At 45.7% G+C, this 19,304-nt stretch overlaps 2 protein-coding genes across 2 annotated transcripts; both read left to right on the plus strand.

The window, feature by feature from the left end:
• The first annotated feature begins 564 nt into the window (after nucleotides 1-564).
• Nucleotides 565-11,956, plus strand: LOC127688603 (IQ domain-containing protein F3-like). Its single transcript, XM_052187429.1, is given in 9 exon segments — nucleotides 565-591; nucleotides 594-614; nucleotides 1,139-1,210; nucleotides 4,708-4,806; nucleotides 7,986-8,084; nucleotides 8,532-8,624; nucleotides 9,156-9,334; nucleotides 11,274-11,321; nucleotides 11,739-11,956. Coding segments are annotated over 9 exon segments (675 nt in total). The 3' UTR covers nucleotides 11,776-11,956.
• On the plus strand, nucleotides 11,784-12,272 carry LOC127689529 (IQ domain-containing protein F3-like). The gene is made up of 2 exons (XM_052189226.1): nucleotides 11,784-11,798; nucleotides 11,865-12,272. Exons 1-2 carry the CDS (start codon nucleotides 11,784-11,786, stop codon nucleotides 12,270-12,272), a joined length of 423 nt encoding a protein of 140 aa, XP_052045186.1.
• Nucleotides 12,273-19,304: the final 7,032 nt, after the last annotated feature.

A 19,304-nucleotide genomic window follows, 5' to 3' on the forward strand; every position in this document is an offset into this window, starting at 1 on the left:
GCTGCTCAGGAGGGAAGCAGAGCAAAGAGGAAGTTGAAAGAAGATGAAAGAAGGCAGAGTTGAGGCTGAAGGGCCCTGGAAGGCTGGAAAATGAAGTGAAGAGTGACTGCTGGTCCTGGTCAGCAGAAAACATCTATCTGGCACCAGAGGGCTGCCGGACAGTACTGAAAGACAGACACCTCGGAAGACAGGCAGAGAGGATAGGGAAACCCAATCAGAAGGATAAGAAGGCCTTCATCCCTTCCTGTAACAACATCAAGTATTCCCAATGGCGAGTGACAGAATGGGCCCTAGGGTGAGTCAGAGCAGCAGTCGCCACTGGGGTGGTAAAAACTCACACATCCCGACATCCCTGATCCATCCCTGGCAGGAGAATAATGGTCAAATGTTTTCTCTCCACCCAGCATCTTTGAGCTAGTAGAAGACAACGCCGGCCGTGAGTGAGTCACAGGTATCTTTGTGACATCATAGCCAGCTCCTCCTCTACCACCTGCCCTGCCCCCACTGAAGCTAAAGGACCAACACCTAGAGAGGAATGAACATCTAAGCTGGGGCCCTCCCACCATGGTCAGTCAGGGTTGCGTAAGACTTTTGCCAGCCTCTCCTGCCCTGGGGTAAAGATTTATCCTTGACAGGACAAAGCCCTAGATGACTCCATAGCACTCAGAAACAGAACATGAAGCTTGGGCATTAGATGAAACCCAGAGAAACTAGTCTTACCTTTGACCCAACTGTCATTGTCACTATTCTATTGCTGCAAAGAGACGCCATGACCACAGCTACTCTCATGACAGAAAGCATGTGACTGAGGCTTGTTTACAGTTTCTGGGGTTTAGCCTGTTTTGGTGACACAGGCAGACATGGCACTGGGGAAGCAGCTCAGAGGTCTACGTATGGAGCAACAGACAGCAGAGAGAGAGAGACTCAGGGTTTAGAATGGGCTTTTTGTAACCTCAAAGCCCACCTCTAGTGACACGCTTCCTCCAACAAGGCCACAGCTCCTAATCTTTTCAAATAGTGCCACTCCCTGGGCACCAAGCCTTCAAATCTGTGAGCCTGTGGGGTGGGGGGGGGGGGGGATGGAGTGTGGGGCTGTTCATTCAAACCACCACAGTTACCAACCCAATTCTGATCGCAGGAACTTGATCAAGATAAGCAAAAGGAAACACCAGAAGAAACAGAAAATGTAACTAACAAGACACAAGTGGAGGTAGGCGAGAAATGGGAAATGACAAATCCTATGATCTCACAGTCCCTAGGCTTAGGGGAGCCAGCTCTCACCCCATTGATCTGTCTCCCCTCCTGGCAAACTGTGCAAAGCACACGGAATGTAAAACCCAGAGTGGTGGGAAATGGGGAGGTGAATGGGTGGGGATGAGCCCCAAAGGTTATGGAGTGATTTGAAAGGTAGAAGTGGACATTAATAGTCCAGAGGTGAGGGAGACCCTGAGTGTTGCGTTTTATAAAAAGAATGAAGAGGAAGGGATATGTTTGGTGGAGGCAAGGTATGGTTCAGGGAGGGGGGAAGGGAGTGCCTCTGTGGACCCATTCTGAAGCATCCTTCCCTCTTGAGGTACCAGCTACATGGCTACAGTATAGAATAGAGTTTATTTAGGGCATGGTGGGGGGCTGGGGTAGTAGAGAAGGCAGTGGAGGCAAGGAGAGCAGAGGCCATGAGCACATGGTGGAGGGAGGGGCTGGGGAGAGAAGGAACAGAGGGGGGAAGAGAGGAAGAACGAGAGAGGAGGGGGCAAGCAACTCCTTTTATAGTGAGTCAGGCAAACCTGGCTATTGCCAGGTAACTGTGGGGCGGAGCCTAGAAGAAATGCTAACACTATGTGTCTAGGACGCTGCGTAGACTGTTAATAGACTTGAGGTGTGGGAGACCCTGGATGTCTAGGACACTGTGTGAGCAGCTTCCTGGGCGCAGGACAGAGTCACAAGTCATAGATTCAAAGTTTCTTCCTTGTAAGGGTCCTGTGCTTCCGATACACAGAAGGAGACATCTCCCCAAAGTTCCCCAGGAAAGTCTGTGTGGCAGGTATAACCCCACTTGATAGACAAGAACGGTATAGGTCAGAGGCTGAGCCAGTGTGGCCCAGAGCTCCAAGCAAGACAGAAAGGTACAGGTAGAACCCTCTCCCCTCCCCTGTGTCCACAGAAGCACCAAAAAAAGGAGTGACTGTTAGAGCCCCACATGTCTGACGTGACAAATACACTGGGAATCCTTATTGCTTCTTACAAAAATAAAATGCAGACTAGTGAAGATCTCACTTTTTGACACTATCCCCACCCTTCAGTGCTTGATTTTCCATGGTGTATATAGTCCCCTCCTACCTAAGCACAGCGACATTCTTAAATACTCCAAAATCAGCTGACAAGGCTCACAACACCCATCCCCCACCCCCAGCTTCTCATCACCGGGGACTCCAACCTTCATCCCACTTGTCACCCTGGGTTTGCAGTGTAGACCAGTTTCACAACATGTACAATTCTTTAAAACAGGCACTCCTTCCAGCCTCTCTCCCATGTAACAATAAACTCGAATTTTGAGAAATTAAGCATTGAAAGGGCAGACACCTTGGTCATCGATAACTACCCATAGTGATTTCGACGTGGTCACTCCCTCTCACCTCTCATGACCACCTGCCCCACTGCCACAGCTCTCCAATCCTTGTGGCCTCACCCCCTCACCGCTGAAGCTCTGACACCCCGAATCGGGTGCCCCTTTCCATGGATACCTGCCCTGCTCCACTTTGCCTGCACTGCCGTCTTCCACACTGATGGTAATCTCCTCCACTCGGGTCCCAGCACCTGCCAGGCAACTTCTTCACCTGAGCACAGTCTCAGTGGGATGAGGACTTCACATCCTCAGTGGCTTTGTTAAAGCCTGACTCTTCTGTGCCCAGATGTGTTTACTGTGCAGCCTGCCCATGTTCAGTTCAAGGGAGAAAGGGAATTAAAATGAGAGAGATGAAGAGAAATACACTTTTAGAAATTTTTAAAAAGATTATTTATTTACTTACTTATATGAGTACATTGTAGCTGTTTTCAGACACACTGGAAGAAGGTATCAGATCCCATTATAGATGGTTGTGAGCCACCATGTGGTTCCTGGGAACTGAACTCAGAACCTCTGAAAGAGCAGTCAGTACTCTTAACCACTGAGCCTTCCCTCCAGCCCTAGGGTTTTTTTTTTTAAATAAACAAGATGCAAGCTATCTGCACAAGAATATTTCCAATCACTGTCTAAAACGTGCTTCAGGGTCTCTTATCAAAGGAAACACAAACATCCAGAAACAACAACGAAACTAGAATGCCCAACAGACACTTTATCCAAATGCTAAGCCTACGCCCTGACCTCCTCACCCTCTTACACACACATAGGAGTATCAGAAAATAATGGTATCGTTTCAAAAATGGCTATTACACCTTTAAAAAGAATGTGAGAGGGAGCACTCCATAGTCAACAATGATGTGGGATCCCTAAAACATGAAAGGTAAATGTGACAAGACAAAGAAAATAGGTCCAAGCTATAAACTGATAGATAGATAGATAGATAGATAGATAGATAGATAGATAGATAGATGGATGAAATAGATGGGTGGATGGATAATGGATAGATAGATAGATAGATAGATAGATAGATAGATACATAGATACATAGATAGATACATAGATACATAGATAGATACATAGATACATAGATACATAGATACATACATAGATACATAGATACATACATAGATACATAGATAGATACATATATATACATACATAGATACATGCATACATACATACATAGATACATACATGCATACATACATACATAAACACATAGATACATATATAGATACATAGATACATAAATACATACATAGATACATACATAGATAGATACATACATACATACATACATACATAGACACATAAATACATAGATAGATACATACATACATACATACATAGACACATAAATACATAGATAGATACATAGATGAGACAGATAAGTGGATGGATGATGGATGGATAGATAGATAGATAGATAGATAGATAGATAGATAGATAGATAGATAGACAGATATTACAAAAGTGAAGAGAGTCCACAAAGGTCATCCAAGCTCAGAACAGCTGGTCTGGGGGCTGCTTGGGATTGGCTACTGAGGGGCTGGTTGGATCCTTCCAAGAGGAGCCATTGACTTTGTGTGTGGCTGACAAAAGACAGTCGTCAGTCCCCAAGAGAACTGAGGCTGGCTAACTAAAGGAGGTCTAGCAGGGTCTGGTGTCACACCCTTACCAGGACACTGGTAACACCATGACACAGATAACTGGTGACACCACAGCCTACCCATCCCATAGAACAGAAGATCCAGAGGTTCCAAAGTTAGGTAAGAATGCGCTCCTGAGACAGGAAGCAAAGAGCACAGAGAGGGGGTTAGGTCGGGGTGAGGACACCACAGTGTTCGGGCGGGTTCCCACTGTTGACAAAGGGGTTTGCCAGACGCACTTTAGAAAAATCAGATTGAAGTCAGCCAATGGGCAAACAAGTTGTATGCAGGGGAAGGTTGGTTTCCCTTAGTGGCCAGAATACAAGGCCTGTGTTAATTAGGCTTGCTATCTGGACAAAGCACTGTGTGCATATTAGAATCCTCACAGACATGGACACAGAACAATCTAATTACTTTGCCCTTTGACTCTGATCATAGAAGCAAATCCAAGGTGAAGAAACTGTAACTGAAGAGGTATATGGACCTGTACTTAAGAGGAGTGACTCGGTAAAAACAGAACTTGCCTCCCAGGCAGAGGTAGGTGGTGTTGGGGTGGACTTCTGATCTATACATGTCATGATCCGTGCTGCCCAGGCTGATGGCTTTTCTGTGGCCCATGCAATAGGATACTCAGGGAATTTATGCTCCAAGCATGACACATGTGTGAGTGGAAGGGCTGACAAAGCATCACCCTGATCAACCATCAGCAACCAAGACTGCCCGAGCTTGCCGGGGCAAAGTCATCCTCTCCAATGCCGCATGAATAGGGCTTGCTTATTCTTGACTGACTTACCCACTTGACTGTTAGCCTCAGAGAGGCAGGTGACTGAGCTACAAAGATTGGGGGGACGTGGGGGTCCCAGAGAGTGTTTTACTGCTGCGAACAGAGACACCATGACCAAGGCAACTCATGCAAGGACAACATTTAATTGGGACTGACTTAAAGGTTCAGAGATTCAGTCCATTATCATCAAGGTGCGAGCATGGCAGCCTCTAGGCAGGCATGGTGCAGAAGGAGCTGAAAAATTCTACATCTTGTTCTGAAGGCAAACAGAAGACTGGCTTCCAGGGTGCTAGGCTGAAGGTCTTAAAGCCCACACACACAATGACACACTTCCTCCAACAAGGCTATACACATCCTAATAGTGCCACTCCCTGAATCAAGCATATACAAACCAGCCCAGTCTACTCCCTGGCCCTCAGAGACTTGTTCAAACACATGAGTCCATGGGGTCCATACCTAACCATCACATAATAAAAAATATATTTAGTCCAACTTCAAAAGTCCCCATAGTCTATAGCAGTCTCAACAATGTTAAAAGTCCAAAGTTTAAAGTCTTTTCTGAGATTCATTCAATCACTTAACTATAAAGTTTCCCCAAAGCAAAACAGGGAACCAGCTGGGAAAACTCCAAACTCCACATCTCCATGTCTGATGGCAAAGCAGTCTTCAGATCTTCAACTCCTTTTTCATCTTTGTTGACTGCAACAAACTTTTTTTTTCTGTGCTGGTTCCACTTCCTGTTAGCAACTTTCCTCAGCAGATAGCCCACGGCTCTGGCATCTGGAACATCTTGGGGTCTCCAAGGCAACTTCAGTGTTACAACTTCTTGTTCCAATGTCTGGGATCCACACATGATCCTCTGAGCTCCTCCAAAGGGCTTGGGTCACTTCTCTAGCTCTGCCCTCTGTAGCACTCTAGGCTCTGGTCGACTCTACTCCACTGCTACTGCTCTTCTTGGTGATCCTCCCATGGTACTGGCATCTCCAATACACTGGGGTCTCCTACTGCAAGGAGGCTTCATCAATAGCCTCTCATAGGCTCTCTTCATGGTGCCAAGCCTCAACTTCTTTGCATGACCCCTGCAATCCTGGGCCATCAACTGCAAATGAGGCTACATCTTTACCAATGGCCTTCCCTGATCTCTCACAGTGCCAAGTCTCAGCTGCTCTCCATGACCCCTTCACACCTTCAAAACTAGTAGCACTTGGGTGATTCTTAAACATTACAAAAACCCAACTGCAAACGAGGGGACTGTCTTTGGAATACAGCTTCTTTGTGCTCTCAGAAAACACTTCCCAGACTTCACCTCAGTGATGCTGGTTTCTTCTTAACCACCACTAATTTCTTAGCTCCAGCTAACAAGCAAGCATCAACAGTCCCGGGAATCCCTTCTGTTCTGGACTCTAAAGCCAGGGCCCCAAGGCCAAAGCTGCTGAGTTCTGTCTGCTGCTTGCTGGGGCTGGAACACAACCCACTTCCCTTATTTTATTACCAGTTTTTTGTTTCCAACTCCCTCAATGCCTAGACTTAGCTGTCCCGGAGTTTGCTCTGTAGATTGACCTTGAACTCAGAGATCTGCTTGGCTTTGTGTCGTGGGATTGATTAAAGGTGTGTACCACCACATCTGGACAGCTCCGCTCTACTTCCTACTGCTCTTTTAATACTTAAACCATATATTTTGTATTTTTCCTTTCTCTGCTTGCTCCTTTTCATTAAAATGCTCTTCATAAGAGTAAACTTTAGTCACCACACAACAGAATTTATACCCGGTTGTTTTGAGACTTCCTTTTGCAAAGAAACTAATCTAAATCTCTTCACCTTGGCCTCAGGCAGACTCTTCAGATCATGGCAAAAGCATCCATGTTCTTCACCAAAGACCTCAAAAACAGTCTCTACTCCACATACTGAAATTCTTCTCCACTGGAAATTCTTGGTCCCAGTCTGCATAGCTCAACTCTCAGCAACAAAGTCTTCCAAATTCCTATAAGGATATCCCATTAAGCTCCACTTATACCACTACTTTCCAAATCTAATGTCCCCAAATCCAAATTCTTCCAAACAAATGCATGGTTAGGCCTATCACAGCAGTACCCCAGTCCCTAGTACCAACTTCTGTCTTAGGATTTTATTGCTATGAACAGACACCATGACCAAGGCAACTCTTATAAGGATAACATTTAATTGGGGTTGGTTTACAGGTTCAGAGATTCAGTCCATTATCATCAAGGTGGGAGCATGGCAGCCTCTAGGCAGGCATGGTGCAGGTGGAGCTGAAAATTCTACATCCTGTTCCAAGGGCAAACAGAAGACTAGCTCCCAGGGTGTTAGGATGAGGGTCTCAAAGCCCACACCCATAATGGCACACTTCCTCCAACAAAGCCCACACCCATAATGACACACTTCCTCCAACAAAGCCCACACCCATAATGACACACTTCCTCCAACAAAGCCATACCTCCTAATGGTGCCTCTCCACGGGCCAAGCATATACAAACCATCATACTCAAGGAGGTCTATCAGGTCTGGTGCCACACCCTTACCAGGACACTGATAACTGGTGACACCACAGCCTACCCGTCCCACAGAACAGAAGATCCAGAGGTTCCAAAGTTAGGTAAGTGTGCGCTCCCGAGACAAGAAGCAAAGAACACAGAGAGGGGGTTGGGTTGGGGTGAGGACACCACAGTGTTCAGGCGGGTTCCCACTGTTGACAAAGGGGTTTGCCAGATGCACTTTAGAAAAATCAGATTGAAGTCAGCCAATGGGCAAACAGGTTGTATGCAAGGGAAGGTGGTTTTCCACTAGTGGTCAGGATACAAGGCCTGTGTTAGTTAGGCTTGCTGGCCGGACAAAGCACTGTGTGCATATTAGAATCCTCACAGACATGGACACAGAACAATCTAATTACTTTGCCCTTTGACTCTGATCATAGAAGCAAATCCAAGGTGAAGAAACTGAAACTGAAGAGGCAGATAGAGCCATCCTTGAGAGGAGTGACTCGATAAAAACAGAACTTACCTCCCAGGCAGAGGTAGGTGGTGTTGGGGTGGACTTCTGATCTATACATGTCATGATCCATGTTGCCCAGGCTGATGGCTTTTCTGTGGCCCACGCAATAGGATACTCAGGGAATTTATGCTCCAAGCATGACACATGTGTGAGTGGAAGGGCTGACAAAGCATCACCCTGATCAACCATCAGCAACCAAGACTGCCCGAGCTTGCCGGGGCAAAGTCACCCTCTCCAATGCTGCTATGAATAGGGCTTGCTTAGTCTTGACTGTTAGCCTCAGAGAGCTACACTGAGCTACAAAGATTGGGGGTAGGGCTTCCAGAGAGTGGAGATAGGACTGTGTATCCTGTAGGGTGGGGTGTGTTTAGGGAATACATGGCCAAACAGGGCCGTGTGCATATTTAGTAACTGCACAGACTTGGACACAGAACAGTCTAATTCCTTTGCCCTTTGACTCTGATTATAGAGTCAAACCCAAGAAGAGGAAACTGAAGCTGAAGAGGAAGATGAAACTGTACCTGAGGGAACTGAGTTGGTGAAACGCCCCGCCCAGCTAGATGTAAGCGGGGTAGGACCTCAGTGTTGGGGTGGATCTCTGATCTACATGTGTCTTGAGCCGTGACACCCAGGCTGATGGCTTCTTCTGTGGCCTGTACCGTAGGATATTCAGGGAATTCATGCTCCAAACATATCTAATTACTTTGCCTTTTGACTCTGATTATGGAAGGATGCACGCCCAAAATTATGCAGAAGTGTGGAGTGTGTGTGTGTGTAAATTACAAGAGAAAGACCACAGACTGTAGGGAAAGGAAACATTAGGGCCTGACAGAGTGAGGGGGCAGGTTGTAGATTAAAGCTAAAAGGAGGGAGGGGCCCTGGTGGTTGTCAGATCCAAGAAGGTTCTATAGAACCTAGGACTATTGTCCTAAACTGTCCAACCCAGCTCTATGGAAAGCCAAGAGAGTGGGAATGCCAAATGCCTTCCCTGATCTGTGAGAGCCTTGTCAGTTTCCCAGAGCATTCTGAGGCTGGGGTGTCTGAGGACCAAGGGACTTTTCTTTTTCCACACCACTTTTCTTCAAATTTGTAGCTGCCTGCTCACGTCCTGCTGGCAGGCATAAAAATCCAGGCCTGGTGGCGAGGCACACTGGTGCGCCGAACCTTGCTGCTGGCTGCCCTCAGTGCTTGGACCATTCAGTGCTGGTGGAGGGAGACAAAGGCCAGGCTGCAGGGGAGGAAGTTACACGAGGTGATGCGCTGCAGACTCAGGTGAGTTTATGCCACCGAGAAGCTGCCGTGCAAGCGTGGATCATCCGTAAGTGTTACCTCCATTTTGCACAACGCTGACCACAAACTGCAACAGTCCAGGGATCATAACTACATTTGCAAAATTCCTAACACACTCCAGGGCTTCTGTGAGGTCGCAGGAAACAAGCTAAAGCTTCGGGTTGGTATCTTTTTCGAATCACAAATTTGTAGGCTATCAGACTGCATACCTTTCCCAAGACGATGAAGAACTGACCAGGGTTGCTCCTAACAGGTGTCTCTTGGGTCTCTGTAAGACAAACTGCTGGATGTCTGAGTTTCAACAATGGGTCGGGAAAACGTCTGTTGACTCAAAGCCCAAGTTTGCTCAGGAGATTCAGGAGAAAATGTTTATACTCCCTGGGGACAGAGAACGTGAGGGCCTCAAGTTTAGATGATCAGGAGCTATGACTGATTAGCAATGTTGGTTGGAATATTGGTATTGCAGGGTTCGGGTATCATGTGACCAACTCCAGAGACCCTGACTCACTGATGTCCATTTAAATAAGCTGTGCAATACAGAGGAGATCATCCTCTAGCACCTCTGGATTTAACTCTTTCCCCATAATCCATTTGGCCTTGTTTGGTCTGGTCCTGTCTTTGCACCTTCTCAGTATCATTGGACAGGAGAGAACTTTGATTTCAGCATATAAATGTGATAGCAAAAGTTTTATAGGTTGGAGAGGGTAGGTTCAGCTAGAGCTAAAGGAAGCTAGTACAGACAAGATACCAGCTTCCCTTTGCATGAAAGACACAGGACTTTCAGTGAGTTGCTGATGGACTAGGACCTAGAAATGTCCCATAGATCATGGGTATGGTGGTTTATTTGTTTTTTTTTTATTTCTGTTTTTGTTTTAATTTTTGAATCAGCTACTGTATTAATCAGACTTCTCTAGAGGAATAGAACCAACAGAATGAACCTATGTATATACAAAGGAGATTTATTAGAGTGGCTTGTGGATGGACCATCTGATAATCCAGGAGTTGAGTCCACCAGGCTGGATTTCTCAGCTGGTCTTCAGTGTCTGTTGGAATCCTGGAGAAGTAGGCTATAAGGCCAGATATCACGAACAAGGGCAGGCATGAGTTCCAGCACCAACATTGGACTTCACAGACAGCTGTAACTCCAGTTCTAGAGGATCCAATGCCTTCTGACCCCCATAGGGACCAGGCATGCAAGGGGTTCACAAACACACTCAGGCAAAGCACTCACATACATAAAATACATCATTGAGAATTTTTGAAAAAGAAATCTTTTCTTCTCCCTTAAAATTCTCCAGGTATTCTGCCACAGCAATAAAGAGATGAATAAGATACTCTTCTCACACGTTGTGCATCCATTTAAAGGACTTTCCCCATCCCACGGGAAAGACAGAGAGTGGGATGTAAGAGGCACATGTACCTTTTTGTCATGTGAGCTACTGCCCTCAAAGGCCAATGACAGAATGTACCTGGTATAACCAAACCATAATTCATCCTTACAGCCAGAAAACTCACACCCTAAGGACTCTAGTCCATCCCTGGCTAGAAACAGAAAGGTTTTTCCTTCATCCAGTGCCTGTGATACTGGAGAAAGCCATCTAGTCCCTGGGTCACAGTTGGCCTTATGACATCATGGGCATCTCCTCCATCAGCCGTCCTGGGCCTGCTGGAGTTGGATGAGCAGCAACCAAAGGGGAATGATCACCTGAGCTCCTGCTCTTTGCCATGGGCGCTCTGTTTATTGTAAGACTATCAGATTCACTGACCTCAGGTTGCGGGGGGGGGGGGGGGATACTACTTGGCAGAGGGAAATCCCAAGCTACTGTAGGGGGCCCTGGAGAAGACCCGGGAGCTGAGATACAGGAATGTTTTCGTGGATGTTGGTTTTTACTTATGACCCCCCCCCCTGTTTTAATTGCAGAAGCCTAAACCTAAAGTCCATCAACAAGAGAAAACAACCCAACCAAAGGTAGGTACAACCCAGAACCATAACTGACCCAGAAGGCCCTGATCCTTGACCTCAGTGTTTGTAGAAGTAGAGGTGGTGTCTTTATTCCCATTCAGCAGATTCAGTATTACTCTCTTGCGCCTTAAATCCCATCCCTATCCAGAATTAACTGTGCACAGGACACAGGAAGGTAAGTCACGACCTTAAGAAGGTAGACAAGGGTTGCCGAGGGTCTGCATCGATGAGAGGTAGAGATATGAAGTGAAGGAGGATACTTAGGGAACCATGACACCTAGCGGAATTGCGGGCTGGTTCAGGACCGAGACTCAGGCTGTAATGGTTCTTCCTTATGAGGGCCTCATGAGATCTTCAGGGTCAGAAAGTCTTTTCCCTGAATCCCCTGTGAACGCCACAATACAAGCATGCCTTGCTTTATAGAGGAGACCACTGTGGCTCAGAAGGTGAGCAGCTCTAGCCATAGCCATGGACCAGACAGAGGTACAGACAACAAAACTCTACCGGTCTCTCTTCATCCACTGAGAGCTCTGTCCTTTGCTTGGTTAGCTCCTTCCTTTAAGACAACCCAAGGACTCAAGGATAAAAAAGACCCGAGCAGCCAGGAAGATCCAGGCCTTGTGGCGCGGATTCCTGGTGAGGCAAACTCTGCTGGCTGCTGCCCTCAATGTCTGGGTGATTCAGTGCTGGTGGAGGAACATTCTCCACAGGCAGGTACTTAAACGGCGGCTGGCCCTGCTGAGGATATACGTCATCGAGGAAGAGGCGGCCGTCAGGCTCCAGGCCTGGGTCCGCATGTGGAATTGCCGTCGATACTTCAACCAAATATGCAACACACTCTGTGTGGTCCAGTCCGTCGAAAACAGCCTTACCTTCAAGAACGATGACATTTTGCAAGTTCAATATGAAGTTGTTTCCAGGCAACCAGAGTTCCACATTGAAATCCTATCCATCTAAAGGCCCGCAGCACAAAGAGTTGGCTCCAATGCCTAAATAAACACCTGACCTAATATTGTGAGTCTCAGTGATTGTCACGCCACAGAGACACCCCAACCCCAGGGGTTCAGACCCTACACCTCTTCCTCTCCTTAGGGGAAGACTTTCTCCATCCCCACAGGGCCTGTCACCTCCAAACCAAGAAATGAGGCCCAAGATGTCTATGTCTATGCAGAGCCAGGCATCCAATGATCCAACCCTGGGATCATTTGAGGGTTTTTGAAGTTGGAATTAAAACAGACTGAGCTTCATATTTCTAAAGCAGTATATGAGATATGCAGTTTCTCTGAGTATTACCAAGCACTTGGTGTAATCACTAATGAGCACCTTCTCATAGCACGGAAATAATACAGCCTCCAATTCACTGTTTTCTCGTCTTCTCTCTTCTAAGAGAGAGGTCAGAATATTGCAGCCTGTATAGCAAGGCTGTCACAAATAGACTGAACATTAAGCCCAATATACTATCTGGCCCTTACGATTCTCATGTGCTAAGAGATATTTTCTAAAGACTAATTAGAACGCCTCAGAGGCAGACCTAACCAATGTTTCCCTCTCAGCTGCGGCGTTCATGTTCCTGCCCCTTGGTAGTCCAAGATTTTATCTTAATGACCCCTTCCCTCCACATTTGAACGAGCCTAGCTCTCCATTCCTGCTTCATTGCTGCACCAGAGGAGCTAAAAGAAAAGTCTTTTGAATGGGAGGAAAGAGTTTGTTGATTCCTTGAAAAACTGGTGGTGCGGTAGTGTGTCTATAATGCCAGAATTGGCGAGGATGAGTCAGGGAGGGCAAACTGCTACATGGTGAAACCTTGTCCAGAAAACGTCACAGGTGGAGAGTGAGCTGGGCATGGGGTTCAGTGGGTAAAGACACTTGCCCCCAAGCCTGATGACCTAAGTTCAATTCCCAGAATCCACACGTTGGAAGAAAACTGACTCCCACAGATTGTTCTCTGGGAGGCATACTGGGGGAAGAGGGAGAGGGAAGAGGACAGGTGGGAGAGCTAACATTAAAGACATTTTGAAAAGTCATATGGAGAAGCTTTCTAAAATATACACATCCATCATATACATTACACACACACACACACACACACACACACACACACACAAAGTTTAAATAGAATTACCCCATTACAGGACCCTATTGCTAAAGATGCCGCATGCCTTGGATGATAGAACAGAGCAAACTCTCTAGAAATAGAAAGGAAAAGAAACTATCAGCCTTGCCATGCTGTGCACCCTGTGACCTACAACAAGGACTGGCCTGTCAAGAGATGCCTGCTAGTGCATAAATATCATGTGGCTGGCCAATCACTTATTGAATTTTAAGGCTCACGTCACAAGTTGAAATCCATACCTGGCACTCTTACTGGGGCCATGATTATATGGCTAGACAACTCAGAGGCTGGACAGGAGAATCTACCACTAATAACTCTACTAAATGGACATACTGTTAAACTGACTCCTAATGGCTTGTTAAACACCCTAGAAAAGTGCATCTCTCAACCCTCATCAGAGGCTTCCTTTTGCAGTAGATGGACATTAGCACGGAGAAACACATCTGGTCAAGGTGCAAAGAATAACAAACTGAAAAAGGCTTAGTCCTAAGTAAGACACCTATTTCGTAGCCCCTCCTCCCAAGGCTCAAAAGTCACTGAAGTATAAGGAGCAGAATGATAAGACCTGGAGGTGATAGGTGACTTGCCTGATGACTTTCTGGGCACAGCAGAGCAGCTGCGCACATGAAGTCACAGCAGTGAAGACAGTATGTACAAAACCTGCATCAGACAAGATTCCAGCATACAGAGGGGAGGTGGGCACGAAGTCCCACCTCAAACTAAAGAGCTACTGGTGATTGTTAGCTGCAGGGAGGGAGGGAGGAAGAGAGACAGACACACACAGACACGGAGACAGAAACAAAGAGAAAGCCAGAGACACAGACATAGAGACAGAGTGTTTAAGGTGCAGCCAGGTGAAGTGACTACCCTCCAGTGGAGGTCACACATCCAAGGGTACACTGGCAGCACAAATTGTACTTGATGCTAGGAAGAAAGACACAGTTGAGTTAGTTGGAAAGGGGGGGATGGATCTGGGAGAAGTGATGAATTATGGTCAAAAAACACTGCACAAAATTCTTAGAAAACTTAAAAAGAGAAGAAAAGTTGTCACTGACCTCCATATACACCCTGTGGTACGTGTGGCCCATGCATACACAGTCACACAGAGGAGAGAATAAATGTGAGAAACAGAAGTTCTGTGGCATAAGTTAACTTTGAAAACATGTTATGTGAAAGACCAAAAAAACCATATTGCAGAGTTATATAAAATTTATATAAAATGCCCAAGAGAGGCAAATTATAGAGCTATAAATAAACTAGTAGCTGCTGGCATCAGCAGGAAAGAAGTGACTGTTACAGGGTTTTTGTTGGTGGTGACTTCTTTGTTTTGAATGGTGAAAATGTCATGGAATCAAATCCCCAGGATGGACGCTGTAGCAGTGACATTTCTGTTATGATAGAACACAAAGACCCAAAGTCAGCCATGGAAGAAAGAGTTTATTTGAGCTTAGAGTTCCAGAGGGGAAAGAATTTATCATGGCACAAAGGAAACATGGCAGCAAGTGACAGGAGCCAGAAGCTGAAAAAATCTCATCTTCCCCCACAAACAGGAAGCAGGAACAGCATGCTGGCAGTGAGGCCAGGGTGTGAACTCTCAAACTTAGTTTAGAGGTCTGAGTGAGACTGGTTCCCACAGCCTCATGTTTGAATGCCTGGTTCCCAGCTGGTGGAACTGTTTGAGAAGGATAAGGAGGTGTGGCTTTGTTGGAGGAGGTGTGTCACTGGGGGTGGGCTTTGAGGTTTCAAGTTCCCCTCTTCTCTTTCTCTGCCTCATGCTTGTGAATCAGGGGTAAGCTCCAGGACCACGCCTGCCTGTCTGCCACCATGTTGCCCATCATGATAACCATGGACTCGAACCCTCTGCAACAGTGAGCCCTCAAATTAAATGCTTTCTCTTCTAAGTTTCTTGATCATGGTGTTTTGCCATGGCAATGTAAAAGTACCTAAGATCCTCACTTCCAGGTGAAGGAAGCAAAGATAAAAACTCTCCATGATATAGACAAATGGAGGCGGCAAGAGAGAATCTGGAGTACAAGCCTTGGGAGGCAGAAGATTCCCAGGTACTGAGAAAAAACAAAACTGCACAGAGCTGGCCGCTGCCTGTCGTGTTAAACATACTTCAGAACAATGAAGGTCCAAGAGGTCACCTCTCCTGATGGCCAGTTTTAAGTCTTGCCAAATTTATACCTTGTCCATATGAAGACTTTTGGGAAATGATTAGTAGTTCTTCATGCTTTCAGTGGCTTCGGTTGACCTAGAGCTATGGGAATCTTCCCTGAGTCCAGGCTATACCGCTTTTCATACTCTTTCTGACCAAGCTGATATTCTAATTATTGATCCAATAGAGAGCTCTTTATACCTCAATATGGGGCCAGGGAGATGGTCTACTGGGTTGCTGCCAAGCCTGACATCCCACGTTTAATCCCAAGATTTCTGCAAATTATCCTCTAATCTACACACAGAAAGATATACACAAAAACTCAAAAGAAAAGAATACCATAATGCACCAGAATAGAATCCATTACTTTGTATCATTACTTTAAAAGTTAGTTTTTAAGCAAGAAAATATTATTTTTTTTTTGTCCTTTGGAAGTTTCTTTCTTAATATAGCCTCTAAAAAACTTCGTGTACATACTAAGTCATAGGTCTTGTTTATTGTTTTGTGTGTGTGTGTGTGTGTGTGTGTGTTAATGTGTATGTAGCACTGGCTGTCCTGGAACACTCTCTGTAGACCAGACTGGCCTTGAACTCAGAGATTTGCACCCCTCTCAATTGTTGGAATTAAGGGGGTGCACTGATACAGCCACCACCAGCAAGTCACAGTTTTGTTTTAAAGTCGTCAGGACCCGGGGAAGCAGTTCAGAGACAGAGTGCATTCTCAGCACTAGAAGGCCTGGGTTCTGTTCTCAGCATTACATGCCAATGACGTTCTCATTAACACATACCAGCTTTATTTAAATTACAACAGGAGGTACTGCAGAGATGGCTCTGTTTTTATGACTGCAGAAGGTGCCCAATGCCCATGTCCTTCACCGCCCAGAACCTTCTGTGTCCCAGTTCTAAGGGATCTGCACTGTCTTCTGGCATCTGCTGGAGCTGCATTCACATTACACATGATTTAAAATGAAACAAACCTTTAAAACTGTTTTAAAACTTGAAACATAGCTGGGCAGTGATGGTGCCTATCTCTGATCCCAGCACTCAGAAAGCAGAAGCAGGAGGATCTCTGAGTTGGAGGACAGTCTGGTCTACAGGGTGAGTTCTAGGACAGCCAAGACTATACAAAGAAACCAGGTCTTGAAAAACAAAACAAGAGAGGATGTGGAGAAAGAGGAACACTCCTCCATTGCTGGTGGAATTGCAAGCTGGTAAAACCACTCTGGAAATCAGTTTGGCGGTTCCTCAGAAAATTGGACATAGCACTACCTGAGAACCCAGATATACCCAGCAGATGTTCCAACATGTAATAAGGACACATGCTCCACTATGTTCATAGCAGCCTTATTTATAATAGCCAGAAGCTGGAAAGAAACCAGATGTCCCTCAACAAATGAATGGATACAGAAAATGCGTTACATTTACACAATTGAGTACTACTCAGCTATTAAAAACAATGAGTTCAGCCGGGCGGTGGTGGCACACACCTGTAATCCCAGCACTCTGGGAGGCAGAGGCAGGCGGATTTCTGAGTTTGAGGCCAGCCTGGTCTACAGAGTGAGTTCCAGGACAGCCAGGGCTATACAGAGAAACCCTGACTCGAAAAAAACCCAAAAATCCAAAAACAAACAAACAAACAAACAAAACAAACAAACAAAAAAAAAAACAATGAGTTCATGAAATTCCTAGGCAAGTGGATGGAGCTAGAAAATATAATCCTGAGGGAGGTAACCCAATCACAAAAGAACACACACAGTATGCACTCACTGATAAGTGGATATTAGCCCAAAAGCTCGGAACACCGAAGATACAACTCACAGACCACATGAAGCTCAAGAAGAAGGAAAACCAAAGTGTACATACTTTGATACTTATTGGAAAGTGGATCAAAATACCCATGGCTCACAGCCAACCAATAAAATGAACATAGGGTACCCAATGGAGCAGCTAGAGAAAGGACCCAAGGAGCTGAGGAGGTTTGCAGCCCTGCAGGAGGAATAATAATATCTACCAACCATTACCCCCAGAGCTCCCAGGGACTAAACCACCAACCAAAGAGTACACATGGAGGGACCCATGGCTCCAGCTACATATGAAATAGAAGATGACCATTTCAGACATCAATGAGAGGAGAGACCATTGGTGCTGTGAAGGCTTGATTCCCTAGAACAGGGGAATGCAAGTCATGAAATTGGGGGCAGGGGAATGAGTAGGGGGGTGGGCTAGGGGTAATGTGGAAAAGGGATACCATTTGAAATGTAAATAAAGCAAATATCTAATTTAAAAAAAAAACAGATTCTACAAGTACTCTGCTCTCCCTTTTAAAAAAAAGGTAGAGCATTCACAGAAAATTCAGGGCTGAGAATGATTTTTACCATTTAGCTACTCTATAATAATACTCTTTAAGGCTGTATAAATGTTATTTTTATTGCAACACAGAAACACTCTGACTTCAGTTATAGTCATGTTATGAAAACTTCAGAAAAGGAAAGGTCGAAGTTCAAACCAGACTCATGTTCACAGCTCCTGCTGGATGATAATGACAAACCTCAGGAAGCAACCTCACGATTCCCTTTTGTAAAGGAACTGGTGCGCTCATTCATGTGCTTGCACTTTCGTTTGTGTGTGTGCAGGCAGAGGGAACCTCATCACTCCACCTAATATTTCTGAGATAGGGTCTCTCAAACTCGAGGCTTGGGAATTGGCTAAACAGGCTGGCCAGTGAACTCCAGGGCCCCGCCTATCTCTGTTGTTCCAGCACCAGGGTCACAGATACACCCCCTATGTGTGTGTGTGTGTGTGTGTGTGTGTGTGTGTGTGTGTATGTGTCTGTCTGTGTGTGTGTCTGTGTCGTGTCTGTGTGTCTGTGTGTGCACGTCTGTTTCTGTGTTTGTACGGATGAGTTCACACATGATCTCTGCGTCCCGTTCTGTGATCGCTGGAATTTCAGGCACACACCACCACACACCACAGCTGGCTTTTATTTGTGAGAGTCCAGGCCCTCAATCTTGTGAGGAAAATGTTTACTGAGTTGTCTCCCAAGCCCCAAGAATGAGTCGTCTATGTTATAGCTGCTTTCAAAGAAAACTCAGATGTGATACGAGTACCTTTGGCATTGTGTGGCACAGCCTGGAGACTGGTGGAGAAAATCTGATCCAGGCAGGAAAGTCCAAGTCCAACACCTTACCTTTCTGTTTCATGCACAAAGCATACGTACCCAGAAAGGGACATTTTTTTTCCTATAGGTAAAATATATATTGTTGTAGGTATAATTATAAAGCTGTATTACCATATTCTAGAAATGACCGATGGCATACGCTCTAAGTTATAAATATTTTGTTCTGCTAATAGTTTGTTAAAATATTTTTCTACTCCCTAAAAAGTATTCAAATTAAATAAAGAGCTGGGTGCAGTCCTGCACACCTCTAATCCCAGCAATTGGAAGGCAGAGGCAAGGAAGATCTCTGTGACTCTGAGGCCAGCCTGGTCTACATAGTGAGTTCTAGGACAGCCAGAGCTACATAAAAGTATTCTGGCACAAAATAATGATGATGGTGATGACAAAGTAAATAAATAAATATTGAGCCAGATATGGTGACACTTGCCTGTAATCTTAGCATATGGGAGGGCAAAGCAAGACGATCGGGAGTTCGAGACCAGCCCCAGCTGCATGACAGTCTATCTCAAAATACAAAACAAAATAAAAATGTTGGCACTGT

Source organism: Apodemus sylvaticus, chromosome 7 (assembly GCF_947179515.1).
Source record: "Apodemus sylvaticus chromosome 7, mApoSyl1.1, whole genome shotgun sequence".
In the NCBI taxonomy this organism is placed as follows: domain Eukaryota; kingdom Metazoa; phylum Chordata; class Mammalia; order Rodentia; family Muridae; genus Apodemus; species Apodemus sylvaticus.